The sequence below is a fragment of the Phaseolus vulgaris genome, chromosome 6, assembly GCF_051622355.1.
Source record: "Phaseolus vulgaris cultivar YP4 chromosome 6, ASM5162235v1, whole genome shotgun sequence".
Lineage (NCBI taxonomy): Eukaryota > Viridiplantae > Streptophyta > Magnoliopsida > Fabales > Fabaceae > Phaseolus > Phaseolus vulgaris.
In genome coordinates, this window is record NC_143503.1 from 29748412 (window position 1) to 29763519 (window position 15108).

A 15108-nucleotide genomic window follows, 5' to 3' on the forward strand; every position below is an offset into this window, starting at 1 on the left:
CACAGTCGTTCTAATGTGTTGATTAGTTTAATATAAGTTAACTATTATTCTTCTGAAAATAAAAAAAGTTCCCATATATACAAGAGCACACTTACTGAAGTAATCATGTAAAAAAGATTTAAATGTCATAATGTTTAGAGAGTGTTGAATATTAAAAAAATATATCGATAAATTTTTTATAAAAAAAGATTTTTTTATTTACTTTTCAATTCAATTCATCTAAAATTATTTCAAAATATAGCTACACAAAACAACAACGATAGCTAGTTAATATTTAAATATGTTTACTCATTCTACCTCACTCTGATAAAAAAAAAACATTATTATAAACCAAAACTTATCCATATGAAATAACCAATAATTAATTATAAAATAGTATAAAAGATTTAGTGCAAATGAAGTAAATTTTGACAGTATAAAATTATCTGGTTTAAACTGAATACTCATTCATTAGTACCCTAAGCAAGAAATGATTTGACGCGCATTCTCTTCTTCAGACTTCAAAACCTTAAAACCAAAACCCTCTCTGCCACTTCCACGCTCTCTTTCACACAGACATGGAACCCTGTTAAAGAAAACACACTGAACAAACACTCTCTGCAACAAAGATAACAAGAAGCATGCGCCTTCGGTATCCCCACACTCTACGTCCCTTCTTTTTCTCTTCAAAACTCACTACCATGACGCCTCAAACCCTCTTCCACGCTCATCCATTCCCGACCCTCAAAACCACTCATTTCTATCAACGACACCGTTTTCTCCCTCATAGACCCTTTTTCACCGTGTTCTGTTCCAAACCCACTTCAAGAAACTCTCCATCGCCTCTCAGAACCAACGGCTACCACGGTGCCTCCCATGCCAGTATCCCTAGACCGGGTGAGGTGCCCTTTTTACGCGGGGGACAGACCAGACTTAAATGTGTTTCAAGTTGCTAACTTTTGTGTTTTTGGTTTGGTTTTCTGAAGTTCAATTGGAGAGCCCCGGGGCGAAGAGTGTGGAGTTGCAGTTCAATATTTTAAAGAAGAGGTTGGAAGCTGTTGGGATGGAAACTGGAATATGTGTGCCGGGGCAGTACAATCACCTGCTCTGTCCAGAGGTGTCTCCTACTTTTCTTCAAAGTTGAATGCGTTTTGAACAGTAGAAGGTTTTTTAAATATGACTTGTCAACTGTGGTGTTTTGATGCTTTTGGAAAGTTTTGCAGTTTTGTTAGACATTTGTCATTGTCCCCAAATTGCTGTTTCACTTGATGCATGAAAATTTGGGTCTTTGTTATTAGTCATGTTTGTTTAAGGTGTGAAGTTGTGTAGATTTTTTGTTTGTTTGTTTGGCATAAAGTGATTATTTGAAGGGGCAACGTTAGTTTCAGTTGAGGGAGGAGATAACAGTGTGACGAATGAGAATCCTCAAAAATAGTGAATTGAGGAGTGTTTGCTATGTACTTCAAGCCAATGCATTTATTTAACTTGTTTGTATTTCTTATTTTCCATTTTCTCTGGGAAAGTGGAACTCTGTAGTCAGAATAGTTCATTCTCTTTACATGGATCCCATTTTATACGTATCAATAGGATTTGAACATTTTTTTTGCATCAAGTGTTATATGTGTGTCTTATTTAGTATTTTTTTTTGTTAGTGCCAAGGTGGCGAACGTGCAGAAAGGAGCCTATCTCTTTACATTGCACCAGATGGGTATGGTATTTATCATTTTTTTTTTCCGTAAACTTTTCTGATCTCTTATCTTAGTAGATTGTATATATACTTTGTTTTAGTTTTGAATATTTTTGAGTTTTAGGGGATCTGCTGCATGGGTGTGTTTTCGTGGAAAGTGTGGATGGAAAGGCAACACACAGGTTAGATATTTTTCATTTTCAAGCAGGTCAGGTCTTGATTAACACAGGCAGATGTGGTATTTGGTTAATTTTCTACCTTCTGTTGTAGGCCTTTGCTGGAGGCAGATCTGCAGCAAGTAAAGTAATCCCGGTTAATAAGAAAAGAGAGATTACGGAGGAGGAATTACAACTAGAGCCACTTTGCGATGAGGTCATTAAATTCAACCTTAACCTAATTTTGATCTGCACTTTATGAATTTTGGATGTGCCATAATAGAGGGGCAGATATTGCTCATGACAAAATTGTGTCCTCTATTGCTTGGTGAATGTCGGGTAAGTGTTTGTTTACCATCTAAAATGAATTTTACAGTGACACATTCCAATGTTAGATTTTGCTGTTAATATAGTTTGACACTCCTCCCTCCCAATAACATAAACTGGTTCAAAATCAAACTATCAAAATCATTTCTACCAATCTTTATTATACATGGGAACTTACAATGTCTTCTTTCTTTTGCATATAAATAGATCCTGTAACTGTATTGATTTCTGGCAAGCAATTAAAATTGATTGCTAATGTTTAACTAGCTTTGTTTGTACTTTACTACTCTGCCCTCAATAAATTTATTCTTTATGTCCTGGGAGCCGAGCCATTGTTTCCTCTGATTTTTCTCATTTCTGCATTTAGTGATTTATTTATTCTGGATATGCTTGGAGCTAAATGCATATTGATTGAAAGTAACAAATACAGAGTGGTGTGCTGTTGCTCACAATAAACAGAAATACAAATAAGCCTTTAGAGATTAGAATCAAAATCTATGTTTAATTATTTATTTGCTTTATGCTTGTTAGATAGTTTTCAATTGTATTGCTGATGATTTTTTTGTTCATTTCCCTTCAATGTGGTGAATGTGACTTTGTTTGCCCTGTTTCAGCTGCTTGCATATTTTTCAGAGCGTTTGATTTCGAAAGAGACTCTAGAGAGAAATGCTGTGAAGCAGAGAAAATATGAAGATCAGGTGCAATTGACCACTAAATTGTGAATATGTACCTTTCATGCATTGATAGTTCCTCTTTATTAACATTCCTTATGTTTGATTTCTTTGGTTGAGAGAAGGATCCAGTGAACATCTGAGGTTGGTTACAATTTTATTAACCAGAAAAATGCCCCTTGGTGTATATGTGCACCTACTATTAGCTGATTATAAAGGCAGTCTTAAAAATGACTGAATTTTCTATTTAATATATTACGTTGAAAACACATGTTTTACAAATTGCTTTATGAGGCAAGGATTGCAATTGATTTTACTTAGCAAAGTGATGCCTTCAGAGTTCAACTATTTCCAAGGCTAGTGTATAATAAACATTTACTTTTTTTTATCGTAGGTAGTGTTCTATTTACACACTTATGCTTAAAAAGTGATTTTTCTGTTTCTAATTTTTTCTGTAACATGTGTATGGTAGATTGTGATTGCTTTCACGTATCGTCGAAATGGATCACTTATTAGTTGCAAGTATCGAGATGTCAGCAAGATGTTTTGGCAGGTATGCTGTACATATTTAGATTGAGTGATAAAATTGATAAGCTGAGAATTAATTAGTATTAAGAGTTAAAACAACAGTGATGGAAAACATCGGTCATATTTTGGTGAGCATAATTAAATAACTTCTCTCCCACCAACAATGTGAACATGTAAGTATTCTTGTTTAGATTATGAGTGTTGGTGCTTTTTACTTGTGGGCATGTGCTCTAAGCTCCTACTCTTACAGCCTTACAATCTTTTTTTTTAAAGTAGAGTATGCAAAAGCATCACAATGTAACATATGATCCCAACTAGGTCCCTTTGTTACATCTATCATTTGCAGCATACCCAAATAGCATCTCAATTTATGTATATAGAATGTTTTTGGTAAACTAGCTTATAACCTAGCTGAAGCTTATAAGCTAGGAGCTGAAAAACTGGAAGCTTATAATTGGATTAAGCTGGAAGATATTTTTTCATGTTATCTTAAACCCAACATATGTTTTTTTGTCAGTCGTAAAGTTTTGTTTCTATGGTCATATTTATTTACCTGATTTTATGACATTGCTTCTTTCCATTTTCCTCTAAATATCCTTTTATTTCAGGAAGCAAATACTGAAAAGATCTTTTATGGATTGGATGACATAGTAGGACAGAGTGATATAATCATTGTATGTATTCTGCTCTCTGTAGAAATTATGGAAAGTTAAAGTTTGCTTTCTGCTTAGCATATTGATTTAACAATGTAGGTTGAAGGTGAAATGGACAAGCTGGCAATGGAAGAAGCTGGCTTCTTCAATTGTGTCAGTGTTCCTGATGGAGCACCTCCATCAGTGTCCTCAAAGGACTTGCCTCCTCCCGAACAGGTCTTTTTTAATTGTCAAGATACTATATTATGTATGTGCATGTTTGTAATTTTTCAATTTCTTCTTAGTTGGCATTCTTTACCAGGGGCGCATGTGTAATGTTAGAATCTAATGCTGTGTCATATTTCTATTTCTGTAAAGCTAGGACAAAAAGTATCAGTATCTGTGGAACTGTAAAGATGAACTAAAGAAGGTTTGTGACATGTCGTTATTTCTTTTGAATGTGTTGAGATATATCATTTTCATAAACTTTATATGTTTTCTCAATGTTTATATTGATAGGCAAACCGGGTTATACTTGCCACTGATGGGGATCCACCTGGTCAAGCTTTGGCTGAGGAGCTTGCACGCCGAATTGGGAAAGAAAAGTTAGAATCTTTTGGTCTTGGTTTATTACATATATAAATTATATAATCATTGATCTATTTGAGAAAATATCAAGAAGTTATGATTTCTATTAAAGGATGATAACAATATTTTGTCAGTAGTTTCATTTTAGTTTATGTTCCATGTATTCATTGTATCTGGGTGTTTAATTTTGAAGTAAGAAGTGCTAGACTCTATAGTAAGCTATTTGAGTTACTTTTGTGTATTTTGTTCAAAATAATTGCTTTTTAAGATTAATGGTGTCTCTGTAAATCTTTTTTGTGATGTTGATATTGCTCCTGTTTCAAAATCTTTATGATTAGACAAGACCAAATGGCTGTATTCACTGTTCTATGTATTTAGTTTATTCATATTATTTTCCATTTTGAAAAAAATAATGGGAGAATTGTTTTCCTCTTTTCATGCTTGTTTCACATTTTTTTTAACCTTTCTCTCCTCACTGGTTGGCAGATGCTGGCGAGTCAGGTGGCCTAAAAAAGGGAGATCAGACAATTGCAAAGATGCAAATGAGGTCAGATGTCAATTTGCATGTTCAAGTTCCCCTTCACCTGCACCCTTCCTCTCTTTCTCCCCTAAAAGATAAAACCCCTAAATATTGAAAACAAATAATGCTTTTGTAACTTTTCCCCACTGTTTGGATTCATCGAACCATTTAGGTTATGTTTATACATTTTTCTACTGTATGCTATTCATGTTGGTCTAGCGTGCATGATTTCATTTCCATGCATGTTTGGATTAGCTTATTTTAGAGAAATGATTTTTTTCCGGGAAAGCTTTCTGAAACGTAAGGGATTATTTCCTATTATGTGTTTCTGAACACATAATTTTCCCAAATGTCTGCTCTGTGTATGTCACTTGTAATGCAGAGTCATTTAAAGTTGTTTGTATGTAATTCTGCTCTTTGATAACTGTAGCAACCTTATTCACAGGTTCTCATGTATTTGGGCCCTGATGCACTGAAGGAAGTGATTGATAATGCAGAATTATATCCAATACGTGGATTGTTTAACTTCAGAGATTACTTTGATGAGATTGATGCATACTACCATCGAACCTTAGGATATGAAACTGGTATCTCAACTGGGTGGAGTAATCTCAATGACTTGTACAATGTAAGGGTGGTTATTCCTATATTTTCTAAATGTGATAAACATTTTTTTATACATTTGTTTTTTCTTTGTTTACTTTACATATTTAATTACAGATAATAATATATCAAACAACATAAGGAGCCAATATGTATGCAGGCTGTTCTAATATGATTAGATTAATTTCCATGGAATAAAGAGAAAAAAGTTTAAAATTTAAATTATATAACAAGATATTAATAATGTTTCCATGCCAGATATTGGGGTCTTTTTGGATGTTGGAATTGGAATTGAAACACTGGATTTAATTTCAATTACAATTATTTTAGAAATATAATTTATTTAGAGTATTATTTTGTTTCATACAATTCTGATGGATTGAGTTTTATCTGTTATTTGTTTTCTGACCGATAAGTGGATTTGTCGAATTGTTCAATGTATTGAATGTATCACTAAGCATCAGAGGAAAGGTGTAATATGTTATGAGTTGTGGTCACATTATTTTAGATAAAGAACAATGATTTGGAGTTTGTATTTAGTGGGATATTGGATTATGAATCAAGCATTTAATTGTAAAATACATATCTTTAGTTCCTTGCTCGTTTTTGGCACATTTTCATCTAATTTTTTTTTAACCAAAATACGATATTTGGCGAAGAACATTTTTTTGTGTGGAATTGGACATCCTGATATTGTTATATTAAATTACTTTTATCAGGTTGTACCAGGAGAATTGACCATAGTAACCGGAGTTCCTAACTCTGGGAAGAGTGAGTGGATTGATGCACTTCTTTGCAACCTTAATGAATTTGCTGGCTGGAAATTTGCACTTTGTTCTATGGAGAACAAGGTTAGATTGTTTATTAGTGACTTTCTATGTTCAGGATATTTATTGCTAACTTTTAGGTGACTATATGAAATGGTAGATCATGTTTAGATATTTGTGTAATATGATGATACCTCCGCTTACACATGTATTTATTTTTTATTGTGATTCTATGGTTGGTTTCTGTTTCAGGAGATCATTTTTGTAAGATAAGAAAAGTAAATGAATTATTTTTCTTTCTCCCTCTGGTTTTACTTTATTTGTTACATGTAATGGAAGTTATTTGTTGGAATGCAAGTGAATTCAATGTGTTTCACAAACCTTGGATTTACTTAACTTGTTCTGGCTGCTCAATATTACATAAACATTATTGAGTGAATAAAACTATTATATTTGTCTTTAATCAACAATATACTTGTTCATATTTACTGTAAACAAAAGCTCTTTTCCATTGGGTGGGGATGGCTCCATTGATTAAATTTCTGACTCCAGTTTTGTCAAAAACTTCATATGAACTACGAATTGTTAAAATGTTTGGGAAAACATAATCCTTCAGAGTAGAAGTATAACCTAGTACAGGACCATTGGAGGCAAAACCACAATAATTTCATGCGCATATGCTTATGGAAACTTATCCACGGTGGCTCCTTACCAAAGCCTCTTTGTTCGTGTCATGTATGTTAAATGCCACCTACATTCTTTGACCCTGAAAATAAGAGTAGTGGTTGACATACATCCAACTTCCACCCTGCATGCGTGGTTAACTGCGTGTAAATAGTTCTTTGTACCATATGTAGTTAACCACTGAGACAATCAATAATCTCAAGATACTATTAATCTTGTGAGATAAAGTTAACCACTATTAGACATTTCAATAAGTAATATTGATAGTTACAATCATATACATTTACTCTTAACCACTTGTGAAGTAAAATTAGCCATGTTTACACATGTACTTAACCAAGTATCTAGGTGGACACCAGGTGGATGATTCCAGGGTGCATGTTGCACTTTTTTTCCTAAAAAAGAGTCAGTACAAGGTAAAGTGGTTCTCTGTTCACATCTCAAGCTCAAATGTCTGCAGTAGATCACTTTTAGCAGTGGTCTATATGTAAGATACGTGGACAAATTAGAAAGCTTTTACAACTGCATTTTTCTTATTTTAAAAGCACTTTTTTATTTGGAGGATGAATTGATGTAACACTTGTCTTATTAATTTCATAGTCTGGTCATCCCACAATATCTTCAAAAGTGAGTGGTGGTTGCATAGGGATTTCAGCTTTAGTATTCAGTGGCTGTTCCTAGTAATCTTTGTCGATTTTTTTTTGCTGAAGCTCCTGCTGGGGTTGGATATGAGTTGGATGTGTTAAAATATCTGTCATTTATTTGTCTTATACTTCTGTTATGTATCTGGCTGTACCATATTGTTATGCCAACAATGTGCTATTTTTAAATAATTGCCTCTTACATTCCAGTTTGAAGTTTGTGCATTTTTCTGACTTTTATTGACTATCCAATAGGTCAGAGAACATGCTCGAAAACTTTTGGAGAAACACTTGAAGAAGCCATTCTTTAATGTCCGGTGAGCCTTGCATATATTATTTATGAGTTATACTATTGGTGCCTTGTTTATTTCTTTATTATTACTACAAAAATGACCTTATTCCTCTATGTGAGTTTAGGTACATGGATTACATGACATTGTTAGGCTCGATTAAAAATTAATTCTCAAGAATATTATTAACCATGAGATCCCTTTCAACAAATTTTTCCAATGTCCTTATTCTCCCTTTACTACTTTTTTACAAAGCTAAAAACCATGTGATCTGCACCCCAGTCCTCCAACATCAATTAGTGTTTATTTCCGCATCAAATAATAACTTATGATGCTGTTTTCTGGCATCCTCTGCTGTGTTATGGGCTGGATTTATAATCATTTCAATTTTTTTCTTATCTGTATCATATTAATATTCATATTTTACTCCTTCATCGCAATTAGAAAAACTATGGCTTGGCTTGCATTACTTTATACCAGGTAGCATATCAATTATTTATTAATCTTGCTTGTATGTGTTGAGTTCATGTGAAGGCATGGGACTTGAGGTAGGATATGGAATTGAAACTTTTATACTTTACTACCAGTTGTTAGGATTATGGATAATATAGTACTCTATGACTGAGTTGACATTTATTACAATGGTATCATCCAATAATATCTTGGGACTTTTTCCATTTCTAAGTATATTAATACCGTTTTCACTTTGGTGTTACCACGTTTTATTATACTAGTGGAATCAGTATTACTTTTATCATTAAGGATATATAATTGTCTTTATCCTCTGCATTTTGCTTTATAATATTGCAATTTTACTTTCATTAAGGAGACCTTTATATTGGTCCATTGGATTATAATGTTCATTAATTGCTATATTGTGATTGTTATTATGCATGTATATTTGATTATCTTAATTGGCTTGTTTATCTAATGTTAGTTATGGTGAAAATGTTGAACAAATGAGTGCGGAGGAATTTGAACGCGGCAAACTATGGTTAAGCGATACTTTTTCTCTAATAAGGTAAGTCCAATACAAGGATCTCAGCTGGTAGTTGTAACTTTTGGCATACTAAATTCAATCATTTGTACATTCTTCCTCACATTTTTAGCTTGACTGCTGTTTTCTTTTATACATTTGTTAAGTTGCTTTAGTTTACTGGTTTCCTTTGCAGTTGTCTGTAATTGAAACGTGATGCAATGCTATGATTAGTGGTGCAGTTGAATTTTTTTTTTTTAAATATGAAGGTTGAAATCTTTTAAATGAATGTTGAAGCAGGCAGTAGCAACTTTTTTTAGTGCATTTGGCTCTTTTATTATAACTGAATCTTCTACTGCAGTCTTACCACTAAATTTATATGGGTCTTGCTAACCAGTACCCCCAAGGCATTGGTTGAAGGATTAAAAAGGATAAAGTTTTTAATTGATTACACTGAGGGTTTAATCCTTGTTAGGTACCAATGGTGATGCATAAATTTTCAGGTCTCCTTATTTATTTGAAATGGTTTACATAGAAATGAATGACGAAGGATCCTAACATGAACCTTTTGATCTTGGATGTGTATTAGAATTATGTCAAAGTCTCTTTAATTTAATAGTTATTGTTGAATAGAAGTCTAATACCTAGATTTCTTAAACTGATGAAATTTAGTGCTGGGCTACTTGGTTGTTGATACTAGGTGTGAAGATGACTCCCTTCCAAATATAAGTTGGGTCCTCGACCTTGCAAAAGCCGCTGTTTTAAGGCACGGGGTGCGTGGACTTGTAATTGATCCTTATAATGAGCTCGATCATCAGCGACCTTCAAACCAGTAATTCTCTTAAAGGATACATCATAAATAAATCTCTCTCTAAGAACATGCTGTGTTACAAATCATTCTTTCTGTTGCCAAGCTGCCTTTATTGTTGTCTAGATAATGGATGGCTAATTGAGACTAATCTAGTTGTTGCAAAAACTTGCAGGACTGAAACAGAATATGTGAGTCAGATGCTTACCTTAATCAAACGTTTTGCACAACATCATGGATGCCATGTTTGGTTTGTAGCACATCCTAGGCAGGTTGGTAACAAAAACAGCTTTGGTTTCATCTGTTGTTATTTTACTCTTTCTGATATTCTTCCTTCTAATTTCGTAGCTGCATAATTGGGTTGGGGGTGCTCCTAATCTCTATGATATAAGTGGAAGTGCACACTTCATAAATAAGTGTGACAATGGAATTGTTATTCACCGAAATCGGGATCCTGAAGCTGGACCTATTGATCAAGTACAGGTGAGTGATTGCAGCATATTTTGGTACCGAACTAAATAAAATATACTAACTTGAGCTTGTCTTAGGTTTGTGTTCGAAAGGTACGGAACAAGGTGGCAGGGACAATAGGTGAAGCCATATTGTTGTATAATAGGTGAATATATTTTTTCCTTGACTATTGTGCTAAAATGCGTTCACCTATTGCTTAATAAATAGTTTCATTATATTGGAGTAGCTTATCAGGGATTATGATGAAGCTTATCTTGATATCTTCATTCTTGTTGTGAATATAATGGCTACAGTCAGGTTTTCTAATCACTCACAGTACAGTTTCACAGGTTTTCTTATGTGAACACCTGCAAAATATTTTATCCTCACAAACCCTTCAGACTGTGCTTACTTAAATGAACCAATCAAAACTAGTAAAGTCATAGTGAGATTTAGGTGTTATCCGATGACTTCATTGACTTGTACTGGAGTTTGAGGGGTGCAAGCAATTTTCTCCTGTTTGGCATAAACTTTAGCCCCCATAGTTAACTCATTTTCTTTGGCAAATGGCAGGGTAACTGGAGAATATACGCCAACAGATAAGAAGCCAACTGATAAAAGGAAATAGCAGTGAGACAATTCATTTTTCAGTAGTCTTGTATAGTGGTCGACAACAACTACGTCTTAAAATGAAGTTAGCATCTGATACTAGGATCGTGTCTAAAGCATGGCCATTCATCGGGGTGCCAGTTCGAGATCAACAGTGTTGGCTTGAATCTTAACATGGGTTGAGAAAATTGATTGTATGATATCATTATTTTTGGCTATTCATTATTGGAAGATCTAGTATCCTATAGTTGCCCTTTTATAGGTGTTAGGATTACATCTTAATTTCATGTTGAAGTCCTGCATTTTAATCCTTGTATAGCGATATAGAGAGATTTGTATGTCAGAGCCCCTTGAATGTCAATTCAACCAGCCAGTCGTTTTTTCCTTCAAGGTTGTTTACAATTTTGCAACTCCTATCTAGACTTGGCTTTAGTAGGTAAACACTCATTTTAATTCTTGATGTTATAAATTGTTATTTGCTATACTCCTCTTTCTATACAATATGATAGCAGATAATGTGTAAACTGATTAAGCCTGTGTTTGGACGAGTATTATACAAGCAATTTTAGAAAAAAATTATAAAATTGAAGTGTAGTTTAATTTATAGAAGTTTTTATTTATGTGATACATGTATCAATTTTTTAACATATTTCCAACCGTCCAAAATCCCACAGACCAGGCTGAACAACTAAGTGATGTCTAGACGAATATTTGGCATAGTTTTGCAAAGATTCTAAACACAGATACACAATCTAATAATGTTGTGTTTTCTTTTTTAAACCAAAAAGAGAAAAAAAAAGGGAAAAAAACAAGTCCTTCCAGCTTCGATGGTTGACTAATTCCCAAACTAACATGGATGAAAGATTCCAAACTGAGCTTGATAAATGTGGTAAACTAAATCAGAATGAAATGTTAAAATGTTGTTTTCTTAAAAAAATAAAGTGCATATCTGTGACATTGATGGCCAAATCTTGCACATGTTGTGGTTTGTGATGTGCTAAACGAAGTGAAACAAACAACCAAATATTTTGGTAATCATAAGATACCACATTTCAACATTATTCAACGGACGGGAACTCTTCTCTTGGTAGGCGTGGACATAATCTTATTAGTTAAATATACTTCCTTTTCTTAAAATATTTCTTTTCTAGTTATATAACAATATTCAATTATTGCTTTGAGAAAAAAACAAAGTTATTAAATTATCATCTTAATTAAAACAATATTACACTGCAAATCCTATAGAGAAACATTAGTATAAACGTTAAATAGCAGGAAAAGAATAATGTGTAATATCAAGAACTGCATTATTGATCAGTCTAATTTAATCTAATTTTTTTTGTATAACATCAACTAATATTAGATTATACTATTGATGTTTATAATACTTTAATAAATGTGTTGTTTATGATTGTTTCTGTTTAATTAATGATATACAAAAAAAACATTGTATGTTGGAGAAAGAAAATAAAAAGGATAAAAAAAACCTGGGACAAAAAGCAAGAAAGAAAAATATGATGGTGATTGATGGGGCCAATGGTGATGGTGTCACGCCTGAATGTGCTGGCTTCCAGAGGAGCATAACTCTCGGGAAAAGGAAAATCCCTAACGGCTCCTCTGCGTTGGATCCACCTATGTGACCGTTGCTGCCCTTAACCCCTTTTCAAACCTTTCAAATCACTATATATTACCCTCACAACTCACCCACCATCTTAAACATAGCATACACATTCGTACACCTGTTTTTAGTTTCTATATTTTGGTGCATAAGCCTGGTGTCTGTTTGTTTTCTTAATAATAGATCTTTCATTTACCCTTTTTAAGTAATCTTGGTCTTCCCAAGTTTTCATTTTGTTTTCAATTGTAACCATGACTGCTGAGGTTATGGCTCAAGAGGAGACCCAAACAGCTGAGGTTGTTGCTGTTGCTGAGCCCCAGAAAGAGGAGAAGGTTGCTGGAGAAAATGTGGAACCAAAGGAATCGTCTTTGGATGGAAAAAAGCCCAAAACGGTGGAGAAAAGCTCTTCTTACAAGGAAGAAAGCAACTTCCTTTCTGATCTCAAAGAGTTTGAAAGGAAGGCTTTGAATGAATTTAAGTCAAAGCTTGAGGAAGCTATCTTGGGTGGCACTCTTTTTGAGAAAGAAGAGTGCCTCCCAGAGAAGGAGGCTTCTGCTGAGAAGGAGGCTTCTGCTGAAAAGGAGGCTTCTGCTGAAAAAGAGGCCGAAGAGAAGAACGAAGCTGAAGGGAAGAAGGAGGAGGGGAAAAGTGTTGAGGTTGAGGAGAAGGGTGTGTGTCTTTGGGGAGTGCCCCTTTTGCCAAGCAAGGGAGCGGAAGGTATTGATGTGGTTCTGTTGAAGTTTTTGAGGGCTAGGGAATTCAGAGTCAGTGATGCGTTTGAGATGCTGAAGAAGACCCTTAAGTGGAGAAAGGAATCGAATATTGATTCTTTGGTGGATGAGGATTTTGCCTCTGACTTGGCCTCTGCAGCTTACATGAATGGAGTTGATCATGAGGGGCACCCTGTATGCTATAACGTCTTTGGTGCATTTGAAAGTGAGGAGCTTTATCAGAAGACTTTTGGGACTGAGGAGAAGCGCAGTGAGTTCTTGAGATGGAGGTGCCAGATGATGGAGAAGGGTATTCAGAAGCTCAATTTGAAGCCGGGTGGCGTGTCTTCTTTGCTTCAAATCAATGACCTTAAGAACTCCCCTGGTCTTTCAAATAAGGAGCTTAGAGTTGCCACTAAGCAAACTGTTGCAATGTTACAAGACAATTATCCAGAAATGGTGGCAAAAAATGTAAGTTCTTTTCCCTTTTTGAATTGTTTTATAAGCTACACTGGTCACAATAAATTGTCATTTTTATGTTTAAGGTATTTGATTATGAATGTGATTTTGTTTCATTGTAGATTTTCATCAACGTTCCTTTCTGGTATTATGCTCTCAATGCCCTTTTATCTCCCTTCTTAACCCAAAGAACAAAGAGCAAAATTGTGGTTGCTCGTCCTAACAAGGTCACTGAAACATTGATCAAGTATGTTCCTATCCCATCCATTAAATTAACCATTTTGTTCATTGGATATTTCATTAGCATCCCGTTAATTATCTTAAATTCTTTGTATTCAAAAGGTACATTCCAATCGAGGAGATCCCAGTTCAATATGGTGGTTTCAAGAGGGAAAATGATGCTGAGTTCTCTTCCCAAGATGGTGCTGTTTCAGAACTCATCCTCAAGGCTGGATCAACTGCAACCATTGAGATTCTTGCATTAGAGGTACTAACTTAAGTTTTATGTATTAATATAAGGACAAAACATTGATACAATTTCATATAAGTAGGTGCTTTGCTTTTGGTTTACAATCAGAATTGAAGTTTTAAAGTAAACTTTATGGTCAGAAAACAATGCCAAAAGCACCTAAGGAACTTCATAAAAATTTATCATTATTTTTCATTTACTGGTTGCATCTCAACAGGTTGGAAACAGTGTGTGCTGGGATTTGAGTGTTCTGGGTTGGGAGGTAAGTTACAAGGAGGAATTTGTTCCCACTGATGAGGGTTCTTACACAGTTATTGTTCAAAAAGGAAAGAAAATGGGTTCACAAGAAGGGCCAGTTAGGAACAGTTTTAGGAACAATGAAGCAGGGAAAGTTTTCCTCACTATTGAGAACAATTCAAACAAGAAGAAGAGGGTACTGTATCGTTACAAGACTACCACCAACAGCTCCTTCTGAGGAATTGATTAGTTGTGTGAGAGACTGAAAAATCTTGAGCTATTCTTTCATTGTTGTTCATTGGTTTATTCATTTTTTTTGCCTGAAGAGTGAAATTGATTGAAAGTTCATTCATTTTTTCTGAGCCAATAATGTATCTAATATTTTGATGTAAATGTTAAGAGTGTGTCTGCTTCAATTTATAGCTTATGCATTTTTTAGTTTTATTGATATTTTAATTTACACGTACTTTTCCTAATGTTTAATCACTTATTATGTATAGCAAAATAAAAAAAAAAGTCATTTTCAGTTTTTTTAACATACCAGTTTTAGTTTTTGACAGTCAACTTTTTTTAATACATGCTTCGTAAATTCTACAAAAACAGCTCTTTTACCCAAAGGGGTATTTTTTTATAATAAAAATCAATATTATTCAATTGTTTGATAATTAGAGAGGAAAAAAATTATTAATAAAAATAAGGT

General features: G+C 34.0%; 2 protein-coding genes across 2 annotated transcripts; both read left to right on the forward strand.

The window, feature by feature from the left end:
• Window positions 1-445: 445 nt before the first annotated feature.
• LOC137831994 (toprim domain-containing protein) lies at window positions 446-11305 on the forward strand. Its single transcript, XM_068639940.2, has 21 exons — window positions 446-876; window positions 966-1096; window positions 1632-1687; window positions 1791-1848; window positions 1937-2038; window positions 2763-2846; window positions 3292-3372; window positions 3956-4021; window positions 4100-4216; window positions 4362-4409; window positions 4499-4584; window positions 5054-5114; window positions 5533-5715; window positions 6410-6541; window positions 8038-8099; window positions 9010-9093; window positions 9749-9880; window positions 10032-10128; window positions 10205-10339; window positions 10405-10472; window positions 10880-11305. The coding sequence occupies exons 1-21, from the start codon at window positions 621-623 to the stop codon at window positions 10932-10934; spliced, it is 2094 nt and encodes a 697-aa protein (XP_068496041.2). The 5' UTR covers window positions 446-620; the 3' UTR covers window positions 10935-11305.
• A 1111-nt stretch (window positions 11306-12416) lies between these two features.
• On the forward strand, window positions 12417-14824 carry LOC137831996 (Sec14p-like phosphatidylinositol transfer family protein). Its single transcript, XM_068639942.2, has 4 exons — window positions 12417-13714; window positions 13825-13949; window positions 14045-14189; window positions 14389-14824. Exons 1-4 carry the CDS (start codon window positions 12785-12787, stop codon window positions 14644-14646), a joined length of 1458 nt encoding a protein of 485 aa, XP_068496043.1. The 5' UTR covers window positions 12417-12784; the 3' UTR covers window positions 14647-14824.
• Window positions 14825-15108: the final 284 nt, after the last annotated feature.